Source organism: Oncorhynchus keta, chromosome 19 (genome assembly GCF_023373465.1).
Source record: "Oncorhynchus keta strain PuntledgeMale-10-30-2019 chromosome 19, Oket_V2, whole genome shotgun sequence".
In the NCBI taxonomy this organism is placed as follows: Eukaryota; Metazoa; Chordata; class Actinopteri; order Salmoniformes; family Salmonidae; genus Oncorhynchus; species Oncorhynchus keta.
Window position 1 is genome coordinate 68,694,274 of NC_068439.1, and position 16,535 is coordinate 68,710,808.

The following is a 16,535-nucleotide window of genomic DNA, read 5'->3' on the forward strand; positions in this document are numbered from 1 at the left end:
TCACACCAAGCGTGCCTGCCGGTGCCTGGATACACTGCAAACGCTATCCTGGTAAAAGTGGTTGTGTGGTGGTTTAATTAGCCAGCCCCCACGCGTTCAATAATTGTCGTTGAAACTGGCATAGGCGCGCATAAACGCGTAAATTAAGTCGTTTGGGGGTCTATTTGGAACAGAGTTTGCCCTGTCTTCACTGAGCTTTAAATCTAAGGAACATAATAAATACAGAGTATGGGAACAAACTTCAACCCATGTTATCCTCAACTAACAAACATACCACAAAGGGGTAAGATAAGACCACCTTGACAGCAAAGCATAGTATTGATTGATTATTTGAGGGCATGCACTACACACACACACAAACACTTATGTTGTAATATATGTGTTCTTACTCCTAATCGTTCGGTGCCTTTCACAATCTCACTGTTGTGGTTTGGGGGTCATTTTAAAGGTGGTTGTATGCTTCTCTGTAAGGAGTAAATGGAAACTTTACACTGTTATCTGCCAATCTTTTCAGAAGTATTGATTGCTGTTTTCTTTTGTAGTCCACTGACTGGAAAAAAGATAGTTGATAACACCAAATCTCACAAGGTGAAGACAGACCACCTGCTGCGAGTTGATGACCATGATTTTACCATGAGACCAGCCTTTGCAGGTAAGGACATAGGTCTAAACTAATTGGCTGATGTTACAAAAGTAGACTTCAGTGCCCTCTAGAGCAGGTTTGGGCAACTGGCGGCCCGTCAGTGCCCTCTCTTTTGTAGGATCAACCTCGCAAGGTGGGACTGGGGGTGGGGGGGGGCAATACAATTTCGCTTAAGGCCTCCAAAAGGCTAGGGCAGACTCTGACTGCATGTGTGGTTAGAGATTTGGGTACGCAGACCCGCGAGCCACTCTGGCCCCTCATGATGAGTTCAGATTATTTGTGGGCCCCACCCCCAACAAAGTCGCCCATCCCAGCTCTAGAGGTATTAGGCCTGGAGAAGGGGCACTGATATCACTGTTCAAATCAGGGGTGCAAAACTGTTCCTCCAGGGCCACAGCAGTGTTTCCATGTTTGTTCTCCTTGGGCAATCAGATGTTTCTAGTCTCTCTGAACAATCAATTAGTGGCATTAATGAATCAATTAACTGCCAGGATCAGCTAGCAAGGAATGTTCCTACTGGTTAAAAACTGGTTGACTCAACATTGTTTCCACATAATTTCAACCACAAAACATCTACGTAATGATGTTGAATAAACGTGGGAAAGTGATTGGATGAGCAGAAAGTCATCAACAAGACATTGTCTTTTTTTTCACTTTGTGAACTTTTAATATAAATCCAAAGACATGGTAACATTTTTTGTTGATTTCACATTGAAGTCACGTTAGTTGACATCTTAAAACAAATATAAATCAAAACTAGACTTTGAACTGATGTGCCCAAAGCTGGAAGCTACCAGTATGGACATTGTTTTGCGAACAGTAATTAACAGTTTCAACATTTCTGCATGCGTGTCGCATTATTCAAGTGTGTTAACTTCTGTTCAGCAGGAGTGGGGAGAAGCTCAGACTCCAAGTGCAGGCTAGCAATGAATAAGTGGAGCATTGAGCAGATACAGGATTGATCCGTGAGACACATTTGACAGAAGTACCGAAAGTAACAAAAATTCTAGTACTGAACCATTTTTCATGTTCTAGTATCGAAAAAGTACAGAAGTTTCAGTTTACCATGCACCAGTTTAGTTCTGAAGGATGTCAAACAAAGAAAATGACATCAATGTTCATTAGTAGTCTTTTCATATCAATAACAGGACCCCAGTGTCTGGTCTGGAGCGTGAAGTCAATCACAAGCTCTGCTGGGTGACTACTGCGTAGCAACCTAGCTGTGCCAAAAGCCCTGGTCTGCCCTAGAAAGCCTATTTAAATTGCAATAGCCAGAACGGCCAAACCAAAATAATGTAGTCTCCTGTTTTGGGATTGATAATTGGGTCATTATGATCAAGTTCGATCCCCACTGTGAATTATTTTTCAAGTTTTCTATGAATCGAGATATTTAATTAAATAGTGACCCATTCTGACTATTACATTTATCCTCACACCGGACCACGTGCTGACACAGACCAATCACGGGCCGGCAGGCTACGAGGAGACTCTGGTTGACTCTTTCAGGCAGGATGAAATTGGCTACATCGAATATGATCCGATGCTAGTTACAGCCATTTTCACCACAGATAGAACAGTAGGTTAGTTTAAAAAAAAGGTATTGCTTTCACCATGATCTTTAGCGATTTTGTTTGGTGCCATTCAGCCCCATTCAGCAATATGGCGTGTTTCAAATTCAAATATTTCCGGGTCCTACATAATTAAAAAAAAATCTATCTGTGAGTGGGACACACAGCCTTGTGTCCTGGAAGAGAGCGCTTTGGGAGATTCTAAAAGTCTGTCTCATACAAACATTTTGAAAAGCTGACTCGTGTAAGCATCTCGTGTAAGCACCGTCTGTAAAAACGCTATTAATTTGGGTGGGTGATGTGTAGTGGTAGCTGTGTTTTCTTCCCTAGCTTCAAAAGGAAGCGGCCGTACAGTGTTGCTAATGAAAGCCTCTTACACTACTGCTTCCCACTCGTTGGAGGAATGTTATCTGACTGTGTGACGCTGTGACATGCCAGCAGGGGGTTTCTCTCCACATTGGGGTGGAGAAATCCCACTGTGAAGGAGCAACTGCATTGTCCCATTGCTCATAATAAACAGCTTTGTGTGACATTGTTATCACAAAGAACAGGCATTTTCACAGAGAGAAAAGTTAATTGTTTGGTTAGAATTAGGACTGTGCAAATGTCGTTTCTGTGGATGTTTTTTCTGAGACAATGAGTGTGTGAGATTTTACATTATGCATACAGTGCTCTGCAGGTGGGAAGGCCTTTATGGGGATAAGCCTTCAAATATCCCCAGCATAAAGGTTAGAGCTGTTCCCATGTGTTTCAGGTTAAGACTGTAGGGAAGCACCCTGCTGCTCAATAACCATTTCAACTTTTATAAATAGCAGACAAAAGAAGATTAACTTTTATATCCATGCAAGTTGTCTGCATAAAATCACCAGGAATATTCAATTTTGCAGATCGTTGGAAGTTTCTGGTTGGTTTCTGGTTTAGAATCCACCATCTAAACAATGTTAGGATATTGAGACAAAGATTTTTCTGTTGTAGTGAATATCATATCATACAGTACATCAAGTTCCACTTAGCTGTTTTCACCTATAAACGGAAGTATTTAAAAAATAAAAATAATAATAATCTTCCACCGGGTATAAAACCCACCTGAGAAGTATATAGACCTTTCATGGCTTAATCACATTTGCATTACACAGATTAATCAAATTTGCATTATGGTTTTTGCATCCCCCCCATTTCATTCCTATGATTTCGAAGAACATCCGCCAAAGCCATCCCATCAATCGGATTTCTTTCAGGAGTGAGCAGCAGTGTCTAATGCATGGGCTTAGGTTAGTGATCTGGCCAGTGATAACCAATAGTAGATTTAGAGTTGCTAATCCATGCAAAGGGGAGCACTCCAGTGTTATTAGGTGAAATAGATATGGGCTATTTTTCATTCAGCATACTGTATATGTCTCTTCTAGACATTATATGACCGCCACATGCAACACTTGAATTTCTATCTATTTAAATCAGACATCTAATCCAGTGGAGGCTGCTGAGGGGAGAACAGCTCATAATAATAACTGGAACTGATAAAATGGAATGGCATCAAACACCTGGAAGCCATGTATAATGCATTTGATACCATTCCACAAATTCCGCTCCAGTCCTTACCACAAGGACGCTCTCCCCAAATAAGGTGCCATCAACCTCCTGTGATCTGATCTGTGATACTTGTAGCTTGAAATACAGGGCCTTCGGAAAGTATTCTGACCCCTTGACTTTTTCCACATTTTGTTAAGTTAGAGCTTTATAGAAAAATGTATTAAATATATAGATTGCAAAACAATCTACACACAATACCCCATAATGACAAAGCGAAAATAGTTTATTTTTTATTTTTTGCAAATGTATTACAAATAAAAAACAGATACTTTATTTACATAAGTATTCAGACCCTTTGCTATGAGACTCTAAATTGAGGTCAGGTGTATCCTGTTTCCTTTGATCATCCTTGACATGTTTCTACAACTTGGAGTCCACCTGTGGTAAATTAAATTGACATGATTTGGAAAGGCACACACCTGTCTATATAAGGTCCCACAGTTGGCAGTGCATGTCAGAGCAAAAACCAAGCCATGAGGTCGAAGGAATTCAAATCAAATTGTATTTGTCACATGCGCCGAATACAACAGGTGTAGTAGGTCTTACCATGAAATGCTTACTTACAAGCCAACAACGCAGTTTTAAGAAAATACAACAAAAAAGTAAGACATAAAAATAACAAATAATTAAACAGCAGCAGTAAATAACAAATCGCTGGGCTATATACAGGGGGTACCAGTACAGAGTCAATGTCAGGGGGCACCGGTATTGAGGCAATATGTACATGTAGGTAGAGTTATTGTCCGTAGAGCTCCGAGACGGTATTGTGTTGAGGCGCAGATCTGGCGAAGGGTACCAAAACATTTCTGCAGCATTGAAGGTCCCCAAGAACACAGTGGCCTCCATCATTCTTAAATGGAAGAAGTTTGGAACCACCAAGACTCTTTCTAGAGCAGGCTGAGCAATCAGGGGAGAAAGGCCTTGGTCAGGAGGTGACCAAGAACCCGATGATCACTCTGACAGAGCTCCAGAGTTCAGTAAAATGCACATGACAGCCCGCTTGGAGTTTGCCAAAAGGCACCGAAAGGACTCAGACTACGAGAAACAAGATTCTATGGTCTGATGTAACCAAGATTGAACTCTTTGGCCTGAATGCCAAGCGTCACGTCTGGAGGAAACGTGGCCCATCCCTACGGTGAAGCATGGTGGTGTCAGAATCATGCTTTGGGGATTTCTTTCAGCGGCAGGGACTGTGAGACTAGTCAGGTTTGAGGAAAAGATTAACAGACGTGAGTACAGAGAGATCCTTGATGAAAGCCTGCTCCAGAGTGTTCAGGACCTCAGACTGGGGACGAAGGTTCACCATCCAACAGGTCAATGACCCTAAGCACACAGCCAAGACAACATAGGAGTGGCTTCGGGAAAAGTTTTTTTTCTCACCTTTACTTAACCAGGTAGGCCAGTTGAGAACAAGTTCTCATTTACAGCTGCGACCTGGCCAAGATAAAGCAAAGCAGTGCGACAAAAACAACAACACAGAGTTACACATAAACAAACGTACAGTCAATAACTGTTATGAGAATTATGTTCTCAATGTTCATAAACCCAATTCAATTGACTACTCAGCCTGAAACCCAGAATTTGTAAGAAACTGGTTGAAATGAATCAGACGGAGGCCCAACTACGATAGTCAGAAAGTTTATTTACGAGAGCGCTGGTTAGTTGTACAAAACCAGTCATTTTATACTGGCTCCTTACGCACATACTCTTGCACACAAACAGAATTCATATGCACATACATTTGCACACAAACAGTAGGTATGCACACACTGTCCTGCTACCCAGCCGACAAAGATTAGGGACCGTGAGAATCACTCCCTGTCCTTTCCCAAATCTCTCAGTGGCCCCTAGCCAAGGTCAGCACCGAATTCTGCTCAGACAGTCTGTTTTTAAGACACTATAAAGACATAAACATTAGCTATATTGTTTTACCCTAATTCTGACTAGAACTACACATTTATTGATTATAATTTTATACATTCTAATCAATTCCATACAATTATATGGTTTCAGGGTGGAATATTCTAATCATTCAATTAACAGATAAATCCCATTAACAATCCACCCTTAATGACTAAATAATACACACTAATACATCAATTGTATACAAGAATAATCCAGACCAATACATTGCTTATCATATCCTGCCATATGTTACACAACCTATTGCAAGCCCCACGGTTTCTCCCCTCTCTGGGTGGGAGACCTCCTTCCCTGTTATCAGATTCATAGTGGTCATAAGTTGTCTGCCACAGTTCCTTGTCTGCTATGATTCAAACACATTTCCATATGTTATACAGTGACAGGGTGGAATACTGTTAATTATTGCCTAAACATTAATTACAAAAACGTACACATCTATTTTTATTAATATTATCAATGTCACTCAAAATCAACCTCACAAAACCAATATATGTATTTTCATTCCTATCCATCAATGACTGTTATAGGCCTACATTAGGTATCCTAACACTTCCTGTTAGGATTTTTATTACAATCTTCATTTAAAAAACTTAAAGATCTTAAAGGTCTTAAAGATAAAAAATAGTCTCATCCAACATTAGCTCCTAGTAGTTAAAAGAAATGGAGCCATTTCCTAGGCCTAGAGGCCTGTATTCGCCATCCCACTGGCCGGAGCTCGGAATCAGTCCATACCTCACCATCTGTTGCGTTATTGACCTCACCAGAGTCCTGGTAATCAGACCTCTCATACGCGGAATCAAACAACATCCACACAGAACCAAAACACTCATACAGGTGAAAGTTGCCCACAACACAGTGATTATGACATTTTTCCATTTCCCAAACACACTATCAAACCAATTTGTTTGAGCATTATCCACCCCAGAGTTCTCTGCTAATTCATGAGCTAATGTGGTTAAACCAGCCAGCGCCTTGGTCACTGATCCTTCTGGAGCTGTGTTATTAAAAAATAAACATACAGCAATTAACCCCAATCATTCTACATACCTCGCCCTTTTCTGCCAATTAACATATCGAGAGTCAGTCTATTTTACCAGGTCATGAGGGAGGTGGCGGATAATTGGTCAGAGAACCCCTTTACTGCATCCCCAGTATCATTCACGAATCCCTGTTGATTACAATAGATGTCATTAATCCAATCAACATTTTTATTTATTGTCAACCACCAAAAGAACGTAGTGGTAAAGTCTTCACCTATTTGATTCATAGCTTTGTATTAATCTGTAACTTCCCTGAGGATGCCAATGGCATCCATCTAGACAAAGCTACTCAAAGCTGGTCAAAACTCCTCCTGTGCTACTTTGGCCTCCTATAACTGGCCTCTGATGACTAACGCGAACTGGTTGGACCAATAACCCTGGGGCGCAAGTGCCTTACCACCCCTTCTGGTAGTTTCTGTCGTATGCGTCCTTTGCTGGTACGAGCCCATCCTACATCAGTTATAGGTTCTGTGAGGTTAAGAATTGTCTCCTGTACTTCCAAACCTAAGTCAGTCACATTAACGATTACCTTTCAGCCATTAAAATCATCTAAGTTCTCAGTGCCATTCTTGTGTCTATAACCCTGGTACTCATCAGGAGTTAAAGTGAACCGAGGTGGGTTGGCCGAGTACTTCAATCTGGCCAACCCAATCCCTGTAAAGTTGTTTTCTTTCCTAGGGAAATGTTTAATGTTTACCTTAAATCCTACATCTTGATCTTCTTTGACTCCTTATTATGTAAGTCACTCATCAGTGTATTATATAGTTTATCTTTGACTTCTTATCCAGGACAATTGCGTCATATAAATAGTACCGGTAGGTGGTGGATCTGGATGTATCAGACCAGTTACCAAGACTATGATGCAGCTCAGAGCCCCTACTCTTCCCAAAAACCGCCAACCCTTTGCTGCCCTTAGTCGGTCTGCTTGGTACCACCCCATACTCACACTTCTAGGATCACCCACAGTGATGAACGGTCGGGATAGGGAATCTTCGTTTAAGGAGGTAACCCCCGGACCCTGTTGGTACTCGGTTCTTCTCCTAACTCTGTGTGTGATCAGCAGTGCTTATATGGGTACATACCTTCTGGCAGTGGGTAACGTGGACCCAAGTGACTCTCTCAGCGTTTCTCACTGAAAAGTCAGTGGTTTGACAGAACCTGGTATGGGCCTTCCCAACGCAGCTGCTTCTAGTCTATTCTCCTCACCCTTGCACTATTGGTTAGACCCTGTAAGTAAGCATTTCACTTTAAGGTTGTACACCTGTTGTATTCGGAGCACGTGACAAGTAAACTTTGATTTGATTTAATATTGGAGTGATAGATGTGCAGATGATGATGTGCAAGTAGAGATACTGGGGTGCAAAAGAGCAAGAGGGTAAGTAATAATATGGGGATGAGGTAGTTGGGTGTGCTATTTACAGATTGGCTGTGTACAGGTACAGTGTTCGGTAAGCTGCTCTGGCAGCTTATGCTTAAAGTTTGAGAGGGAGATATAAGACTCCAGCTTCAGTGATTTTTGCAATTCGTTCCAGTCATTGGCAGCAGAGAACTGGAAGGAAAGGCGGCCAAAGGAAGTGTTGGCTTTGAGGATGACCAGTGCAATATTCTTGCTGGAGCGCGTGCTATGGGTGCATGTTGCTATGGTGACCAGTGAGCTGAGATAAGGCGGGAATTTACCTAGCAAAGACTTATATATGGCCTGGAGCCAGTGGGTTTGGCGACGGATATGTAGTAGAGGGCTAGCCAACGAGAGCATACAGGTCGCAGTGGTGTGTAGTATATGGAGCTTTGGTGACAAAATGGATGGCACTGTGATAGACTACATCCAGTTTGCTGGGTAGAGTGTTTGGGGCTATTTTGTAAATGACATCGCCGAAGTCAAGGACTGGTAGGATCATCAGTTTTACGAGGGTATGTTTTTTAACAAAAAATGGTACCCCCTTTTATCCCCAATTTCGTGGTATCCAATTGTTAGTAGTTACTGCCTTGTCTCATCACTACAACTCCCGTACGAACTCGGGAGAGGTGAAGGTCGAGAGCCATGTGTCCTCCGAAACACAAACCAAACAAGCCGCACTGCATTTTAACACAGCGCGCATCCAACTTGGAAGCCAGCCGCACCAATGTGTCGGAGGAAACACTGTACACCTAGCGACCTGGTCAGCGTGCACTGCGCTCAGCCCGCCACAGGAGTCGCTAGTGCGCGATGATACAAGGATATCCCTTCCGGCCAAACCCTTCCTAACCCGGACGATGCTAGGCCAATTGTGGCGCCGCCCCATGGGTCTCCCGATTGTGGCCAGCTGCGACAGAGCTGAGTCTCAGTCTCTGGTGGCACAGCTAGCACTGCAGTGCCTTAGACCGCTGCGCCACCCGGGAGGCTGCGAGGGTATGTTTGGCAGCATGAGTGAAGGAGGCTTTGTTGCGAAATAGGAAGCCGATTCTAGATTTAATTTTGGATTGGAGATGCTTAATTTGAGTCTGGAAGGATAGTTTACAGTCTAACCAGACACCTAGGTATTAGTAGTTGTCCACATATTCTAGGTCAGAACCGTCCAGAGTAGTGATGCTAGTCGGGCGGGAGGGTGCGGGCAGCAATCGGTTGAAGAGCATGCACTTAGTTTTACTAGCATTTGAAAGCAGTTGGAGGCCACGGAAGGAGTGTTGGATGGTGTTGAAGCTTGTTTGGAGGTTTGTTAGCACAGTGTCCAAAGAAGGGCCAGATGTATATAGAATGGTGTATACATCTGAATGTCCTTCAGTGGCCCAGCCAGAGCCCGGACTTAAACCTGATCAAACACCTCTGGAGAGACCTGAAAATAGCTGTGCAGCGACGCTCCCCATCCAACCTGACAGCTCGAGAGGATCTGCAGAGAAGAATTGGAGAAACTCCCCAAATACACATGTGCCAAGCTTGTAGCGTCATACCCAAGAAGACATGAAACTGTAATCGCTGCCAAAGGTGCTTCAAGAAAGTATTGCATGAAGGGTCTGAATGCTTACGTAAATGTGATATTTCCAGTGTTGATTTTAGCATGTAAATCTTGGTGATGGGAAAAAAATAAAATAAAGTAGGATGCACGCCAGCAAAGCCACTACACAACACAACATTAAACAATACATGAATTGCACTATAACGGTGACAAACGGTGCCCACAAACTGTTAGGGTCTACATAAAGCTGTCACAACAGCAGTCCCAACATCTTATCACTGCTACACCTGGCTATCAGCGGAGCCTTGTCTGGCGTCTAGCAGCGAAACAGTTCATTCAGCCTCATTTACTGCCTTTTTAAAAAACATAGCTGATATGGCTGACTTGCTTAAACAAATGCTGTTTCTAATGACAATCGATATGTGCAAACTGTGGCATAAGGGCACGACAAGCTGTTAAGAGGCAATCTGTAATTTCGATTAAGACATTAATGAGCGACCTCGGATGGACGTAGTCAGTATAACTATTTGTTTAGAACTTTTTTATGTACAGCGATAGAATTCATAACATGGGCTGTCCTTACAGTGTTCTCCCTGTACACCAAGTCAGAACCGTAGGATAAATAAACAGGGCATATAAGCAAGCAATGAAAGCTCTTACAAAAGTTGACATTACATTTCTCTAAAATAGGTTATAGGCTACATGTGCACCACCAGGTCAGAACAGTAGGCGAAATTAAGAGGGCTAAATAGACCAAATTATTAGGGTGAGGCACATGGGCTACTAACAGCTTACTACACAACATACACTTAGTATTACTTTCTTAGCTACAGTATACATATCTTCCTGGCATATTACATAATTTATGCAGCAACATACAATACATTTTTGGACTCACCTTGATGTGCTCTGCTCACTTGAACAGGAAGGTGGCACAGTGGTCCTTCGTGGGCAAATTTTGCCAGCAGTCTGGCATTCTCTGGCTTTATGGTGCTTCAAGACAACTGGGAACTCTGGAAAAAAACAAGATCGAATCATGATGATGTCATTGATCTTCAAGTCGTAGCTCTAGAAAGAGGCCCGAGTTCCCGACTTACAATTCCTAATTAGATGACCGTTCTGGAATTCCTAGTTGTATTGAACTCACTGAAGTCAAGTTAACAGTTGTTTTGAGCATGGCACAAATCTTGCTTCATTGACAGCATGGCCAATGTTGAATGTTTGTCTCTTTTCCAAGTTTAAAATTATAATCCCAGATTTAGGACCACACAGCCACTCCACTGAATAGCAGGCTAGTGATTGCTTTGCAGTGCTTGCAGTTAGCCACTGTCACTGATTCCTTCCAAACCACTCATTGTTGAATTTGCGATTTCCAGCTTGTTGTGTAATGTTCATGTCCAATGGCCGATGAGCACCGATACGTTTTATCTACATTTTCTCTTTATTATTTCTCTTCATATGACAAGGATTAAAAAGTATTTGCCAGTAGATTGTCGACTTGATTCATGATGATGACTGCTAGCTAAGATTTTGAAAGTATGATGTTGACAGTCCAATCAGTCCAATCGAAGCTACTGTAGATACAACGTGATTTGACATACTTTTATCTGTGGCCAATGACCTTGAGCCATGGATGGGAAACTTCTAACGTAACTCTATGGCAGCACCCAATGGGCTTGAATTTTCAAGGTCTACCCTTAGACTTGGCGGTGACGTACTGTCCCGACGAGTGACAGAACACTAAGCTAATCATGGCGCAACTAGAGAACATTACCAACACCTACGCTCAGTATTTTCCGCAAGCTGCCCCACCACCACAGAAAGCACTGACCTAGGCTGAAACACCTGCATTTTGGAGCTGCCTTAATCAAGAAAGACAAAAAGAGACCATGTTTGTATGCAGCTTTATTACCTTAGTGATTTGATTTATTTTTTACATTGTTTGCAAACTGATATGTGACACTTATTAATGCCAAAATAACATGCAAAACAGGTAAGCTCAAAACAGGTGGGGAATGACGGGTCGCCACTGGATATTTCAGTAGTTTTTTTAAATACATTTGCTAAAATTTCTAAAAACCTGTTTTTGCTTTGTCATTATGGAGTATTGTGTGTAGATTGTAGAACAATTTAATCCATTTTAGAATAAGGCTGTAATGTAACAAAATGTGGAAAAAGTCAAGGGGTCTGATTACTTTCCGAATGCACCGTACATAGAATTCCCACTGATATAGGACCAGGCCGACTGTAAACTGCATTATGGCTGAGCATGGACATGCCAAATGTTGTCAATAAGCAAGATTAAATTCACTAAAAAGAGAGCGAATAATTCAAATCAAATTCTAAAACGAAACAAACAAATTCTAAAACGGAAGGGAGAATGTCCACTCACACTGCTATACTGCTCCCAAATAGGCCTATGTTTTATGAACATAATCAGAACTATTTTACAGAGATCAGATCGCATTCACACATCTCCAGAAGTTGCATTGCAAGCGCGCCACGGACATTGTCACCATAAAACATTCTAATACGTTTGGTTGAAATAAAATTCTACGAAAAACAAGCAAGTGTTTTCTTTATGTCCAAAATGGGACCTTAATGGCTAAAATAATGTGGGCCTGCCTACAATGCACAGATAAAAAGGGAATGTCAGCTCACTGTTTTACTCCTCTTAAACTTAATATTTTAATAAAGCTTTGGTGATTAAGATTTATATCCAAGCGGTCTCAAGAGCCAAACCCTTTATCGACAGTCTTGACTACTTTGCAATTGCATTGGGCACGACAAAAAGCCTTCATTGAGAGGAAGCTATGCTTGGTTTTTAATCAAATTTTTAAAAAATGGTAAAAAACATTGTTTTTTTAGGTTTCTAAATACGAAGTATACAGGCACCAAAAGCATGTTAGTCTACTCTTGTTTCATCTACATATGGGCAGTGTGCATCATAGGTGGATAGGCTGCGTTTCCGCTGTCAAAATGCATGCCATAACCATAACCATTACCGCTAAATCCAGATTTTTGTTGGTCTTAAATATCCTTATTAGCACTGCCTGAAATTAGCACTTTGGATCATGTTAAGGACACACCTCAAATATTTCCACCCCACCCATCTGAGCGCAAGCAAGTTGATATTAGACCGGTAAATTGCAGAATCTGACGTTTGGCCTGGAAAATGACAGTGCAGCAGTTTTTACATGACAAAATTGCAAAGTGCTATTTTAATTAGAATTTTAGACCCCGTTCGGGGGTCCCATTAGCCCATAGAAAACACATTGAATGACACATTCACACATGGAAAAACAGTCAAAAAACAAATACCCATTTTGTTTGGCAAAGAAACGACTTCCATATACAGTACCAGTCAAAAGTTTAGACACACCTACTCATTCAAGGGTTTTTCTTTATTGTTACTATTTTCTACATTGTAGAATAATAGTTAAGACATCAAAACTATGTAATAACATATATGGAACCATGTAGTAACCAGAAAAGTGTGAAACAAATCAAAATATATTTTATATTTGCCACGTCTATTCCTGCTCCCCCTCTCTGGCATTCGACATCGCCGGTTTACTAAATCACCGGTCCTGGAAACCATCATTACGTGCACCTGCTCCTCATGATGACACACACCTGGACTCTATTTCCTTACTCATTACCTCCCTATATCTAGCACTCACTTAGGTTTATTCCCCAGACAGTATTGATGTTATTTCAGGTCTGTACGCTACTATTGTTTCTTGTATTGTTCCATGTTTATCGTATTATTAAACTCACCACTTGAACTTGCTTCCTGACTCCCAGCATCTACTTTACAGAATACAGCCTCAATAAATGGAAGCAGCATTCACAAGTGATAGGCTAATATTGTCACCCATCAGACTACTCTTGATTTCAAATTGTCTTTACATATACTAAATAATATATGTGGGAAATTTGTTTTGATATAGAATGGACCATTGTCATGCAGCAGTCTCGAAACAGGGGCAGCGGAATAAAATACAGTTCATCTATACACTTAAATATCGAATGGAGGACACTTTTCCCGTGGCTAATTTTCTTGCCAGCCAGGTAGGCTATACTCCTGCTGTAAAGAGAAGCAATGTGCTTAATATTAGGAAAAATAAATATAGTAGTCATAGCCTATAGAAAGCTGATGGGATCCTCCTCTTTTTAATAGAGGCCATCACTCTGTTTAATCGAGCAATTTCGTACATGAGCAACATGACCTCATGGGCTCTCATGAAGTGTTTGATTAGATTTTCGATTACATTTGCATTGATGTCAGAGTGATTCGAGGAACAATAGAGTGCCAGGCAGTTAGCAAGTTTGGTAGGCTACAAATGACCATGAGCAGCATCGGCGCTTGGAGAAGCCTAATTACCGTGACTAAACAGTCACTTGGAATTTGACTGCCCTAATGACTTGTGACCACCATTGTGGCAGTAATACGGTCACCGTAACAGCCATAGGTGTAAGTCAATATTAGTAAAGTCTTCCCCATGTTTGGTATACTCAGCGTATACTTCCATATATTTTTTTAACTTGGTCCCGGACTACCTTCAGACGAGTCTTGTGAGGCCTGTGGGCATCCTAGAGCAAAACAACCAATATGCATGTGTTCGTGGGAGTCTCACCTTCCGATAGTGTGTAGCCCAAACAGTTTGGACGCTACAGACGTTTTTGTGAGAAGACTGATTTTCAGGATGTCTCCTGGCCTGACAAACACCGCTGGAGCACTGCCACCTTCCACCACAGATGCGGAAGGCCGACATCAGCGGATGCAGTGGATTGAGATCTCTAGTTTAAATGGACAGATTTTTATGGGGATTTTTTTATTATGCTCTAGGCCTAGGGGACTTACAGATTTTGTGATCTTTCCTGATCTGCTGGTATTTTACAGCAACATTACATAATTGAGTACGTTTACATGCACAGTAATAATTCAATATTAAACTGATTATGGCAGTAGGCAGATTATGCAATAGTCACGTAAACACCTTACTCTGCTTATCTTAATCGGCGTGAGGTCAAAATCGAAGTAAGAATACAACGTTTAAACACCTGGTTTCCTGAAATATCATTTAAATTATTAGGACACGTAAACACCATAACCTTTCGTTCTATTTGATCTGCGCATTTGCTAGCACCAGCCAAGTGAGCCTCCCTCTTTAGCTCGATTGAAGTGAGTTCAGAAGAACTGAATGTATGCATCCTAGAAGTAGTTTTCATATAAAAACTTTATATGTCCCAACTCAGAATCAAATATGCTTCACAGAAATAACATGGTCGGTGTGGTAGAGCGTTTATTTTGATTGGTGATTTTCTGCATTTATCAGAGTGCCATCAGGTAACCCGATCTCAGATGTGTCCATGTAAACAGGATTATTAAGGAATTCATTCTTCTTGCAAAGCATGTAAATGTTTTAATCAAACTATTAAATGAATCTGACAGTCCACAACAATAATCGCATTACTGCGACTGTGGTCCTTCTGTAGCTCAGTTGGTAGAGCATGGCGCTTGTAACGCCAGGGTAGTGGGTTCGATTCCCGGGACCACCCATACGTAGAATGTATGCACACATGACTGTAAGTCGCTTTGGATAAAAGCGTCTGCTAAATGGCATATATACTGTGTGCATGTAACCATACTTACTCATTGTTCTGTACAGAGATCCGGATAGCTAGCGGTTGTCTTGACTCGTGTGTATGAGAAAACTGACTAAATTATGCTGATCAACCTGTTTGTTATTTTATTTTATCTGTATTTAACTAGGCAAGTCAGTTAAGAACAAATTCTTATTTTCAAAGACGGCCTAGGAACAGCCATGAGGTGTTGTGTATGTATTCATTTTTTTTTTTGTAGTAGTAGTATTTTCGTAATTTCAGTGTTATCTTTGAAGTCTTTGTAGCAGTCAACTGACTGGGGAATTGCTTCCTCTGTCATCTTCCACAACAGAGACACTCTTGATGACTGAATTCATCAGCACAGGCCATAGTGTCTGGAGTTGTGTCCCCCATTGACAACTGTTTACCGGATCATAGTAACTAGGATCATAGTCTAGGGTTACAAAATTCTGGTAACTTTCCCAAAATGTCCAGGTTATCTGGATCCCTGATTATTCACTCCTGATTCTGGGAATCTTCCAAACGGGATTCATAGAAAACCAGGGAATTCTGGGAAAGTTACTGAAATTTTGCAACCCTACTTACATCCCACACTATGAAGAGACTGAAGAGAACAATATAAGTCAGTCACACAGGGCTTTGCTGTGATCTCATCAGAATATCTTATACGTGAGCTTTAACAAACAACTATTTTCTAGTGGAACAGGAAAACTGATACGGAGTCAACTTGAGGTTAAACGCACAGTGAAAAGGTCAAACACATAGTTCTCCATTCTCTGGACAGGAGCCTATAATGACCCATAATGATTGTTCTCAGGAGTGGTCTTCTAAGAAGAGACACAGACACAACCTCCACACCTCCCACAGCCACAGCCTCCACACCTCCCACAGCCTCAGCCTCCACATCTCCCACAGCCACAGCCTCCACACCTCCCACAGCCACAGCCTCCACATCTCCCTCAGCCACAGCCTCCACACCTCCCTCAGCCACAGCCTCCACACCTCCCTCAGCCATAGCCTCCACACCTCCCTCAACCACAGCCTCCACATCTCCCTCAGCCACAGCCTCAACACAGCCACAGCCTCCACATCTCCCACAGCCTCCACATCATAACCATGCCCTCCTGTGGCTCCAGATGGAGGGAGCCAATGTAATCACTATGAATTAAAGATATGTTTCTTAAATAACCACCCCAATCCCCCGCTA

At 41.8% G+C, this 16,535-nt stretch overlaps 1 protein-coding gene across 1 annotated transcript in view; it reads left to right on the forward strand.

The window, feature by feature from the left end:
- LOC118398762 (gamma-aminobutyric acid receptor subunit rho-2-like) overlaps positions 1-16,535 on the forward strand; it is a 30,808-nt gene that overhangs the window by 1,323 nt on the left and 12,950 nt on the right. Inside the window, exon 2 of the mRNA XM_035794436.2 lies at positions 543-652. Coding sequence (XP_035650329.1) covers positions 543-652 — 110 coding nt within the window. The remainder of the gene's footprint in view (positions 1-542; positions 653-16,535) is intronic.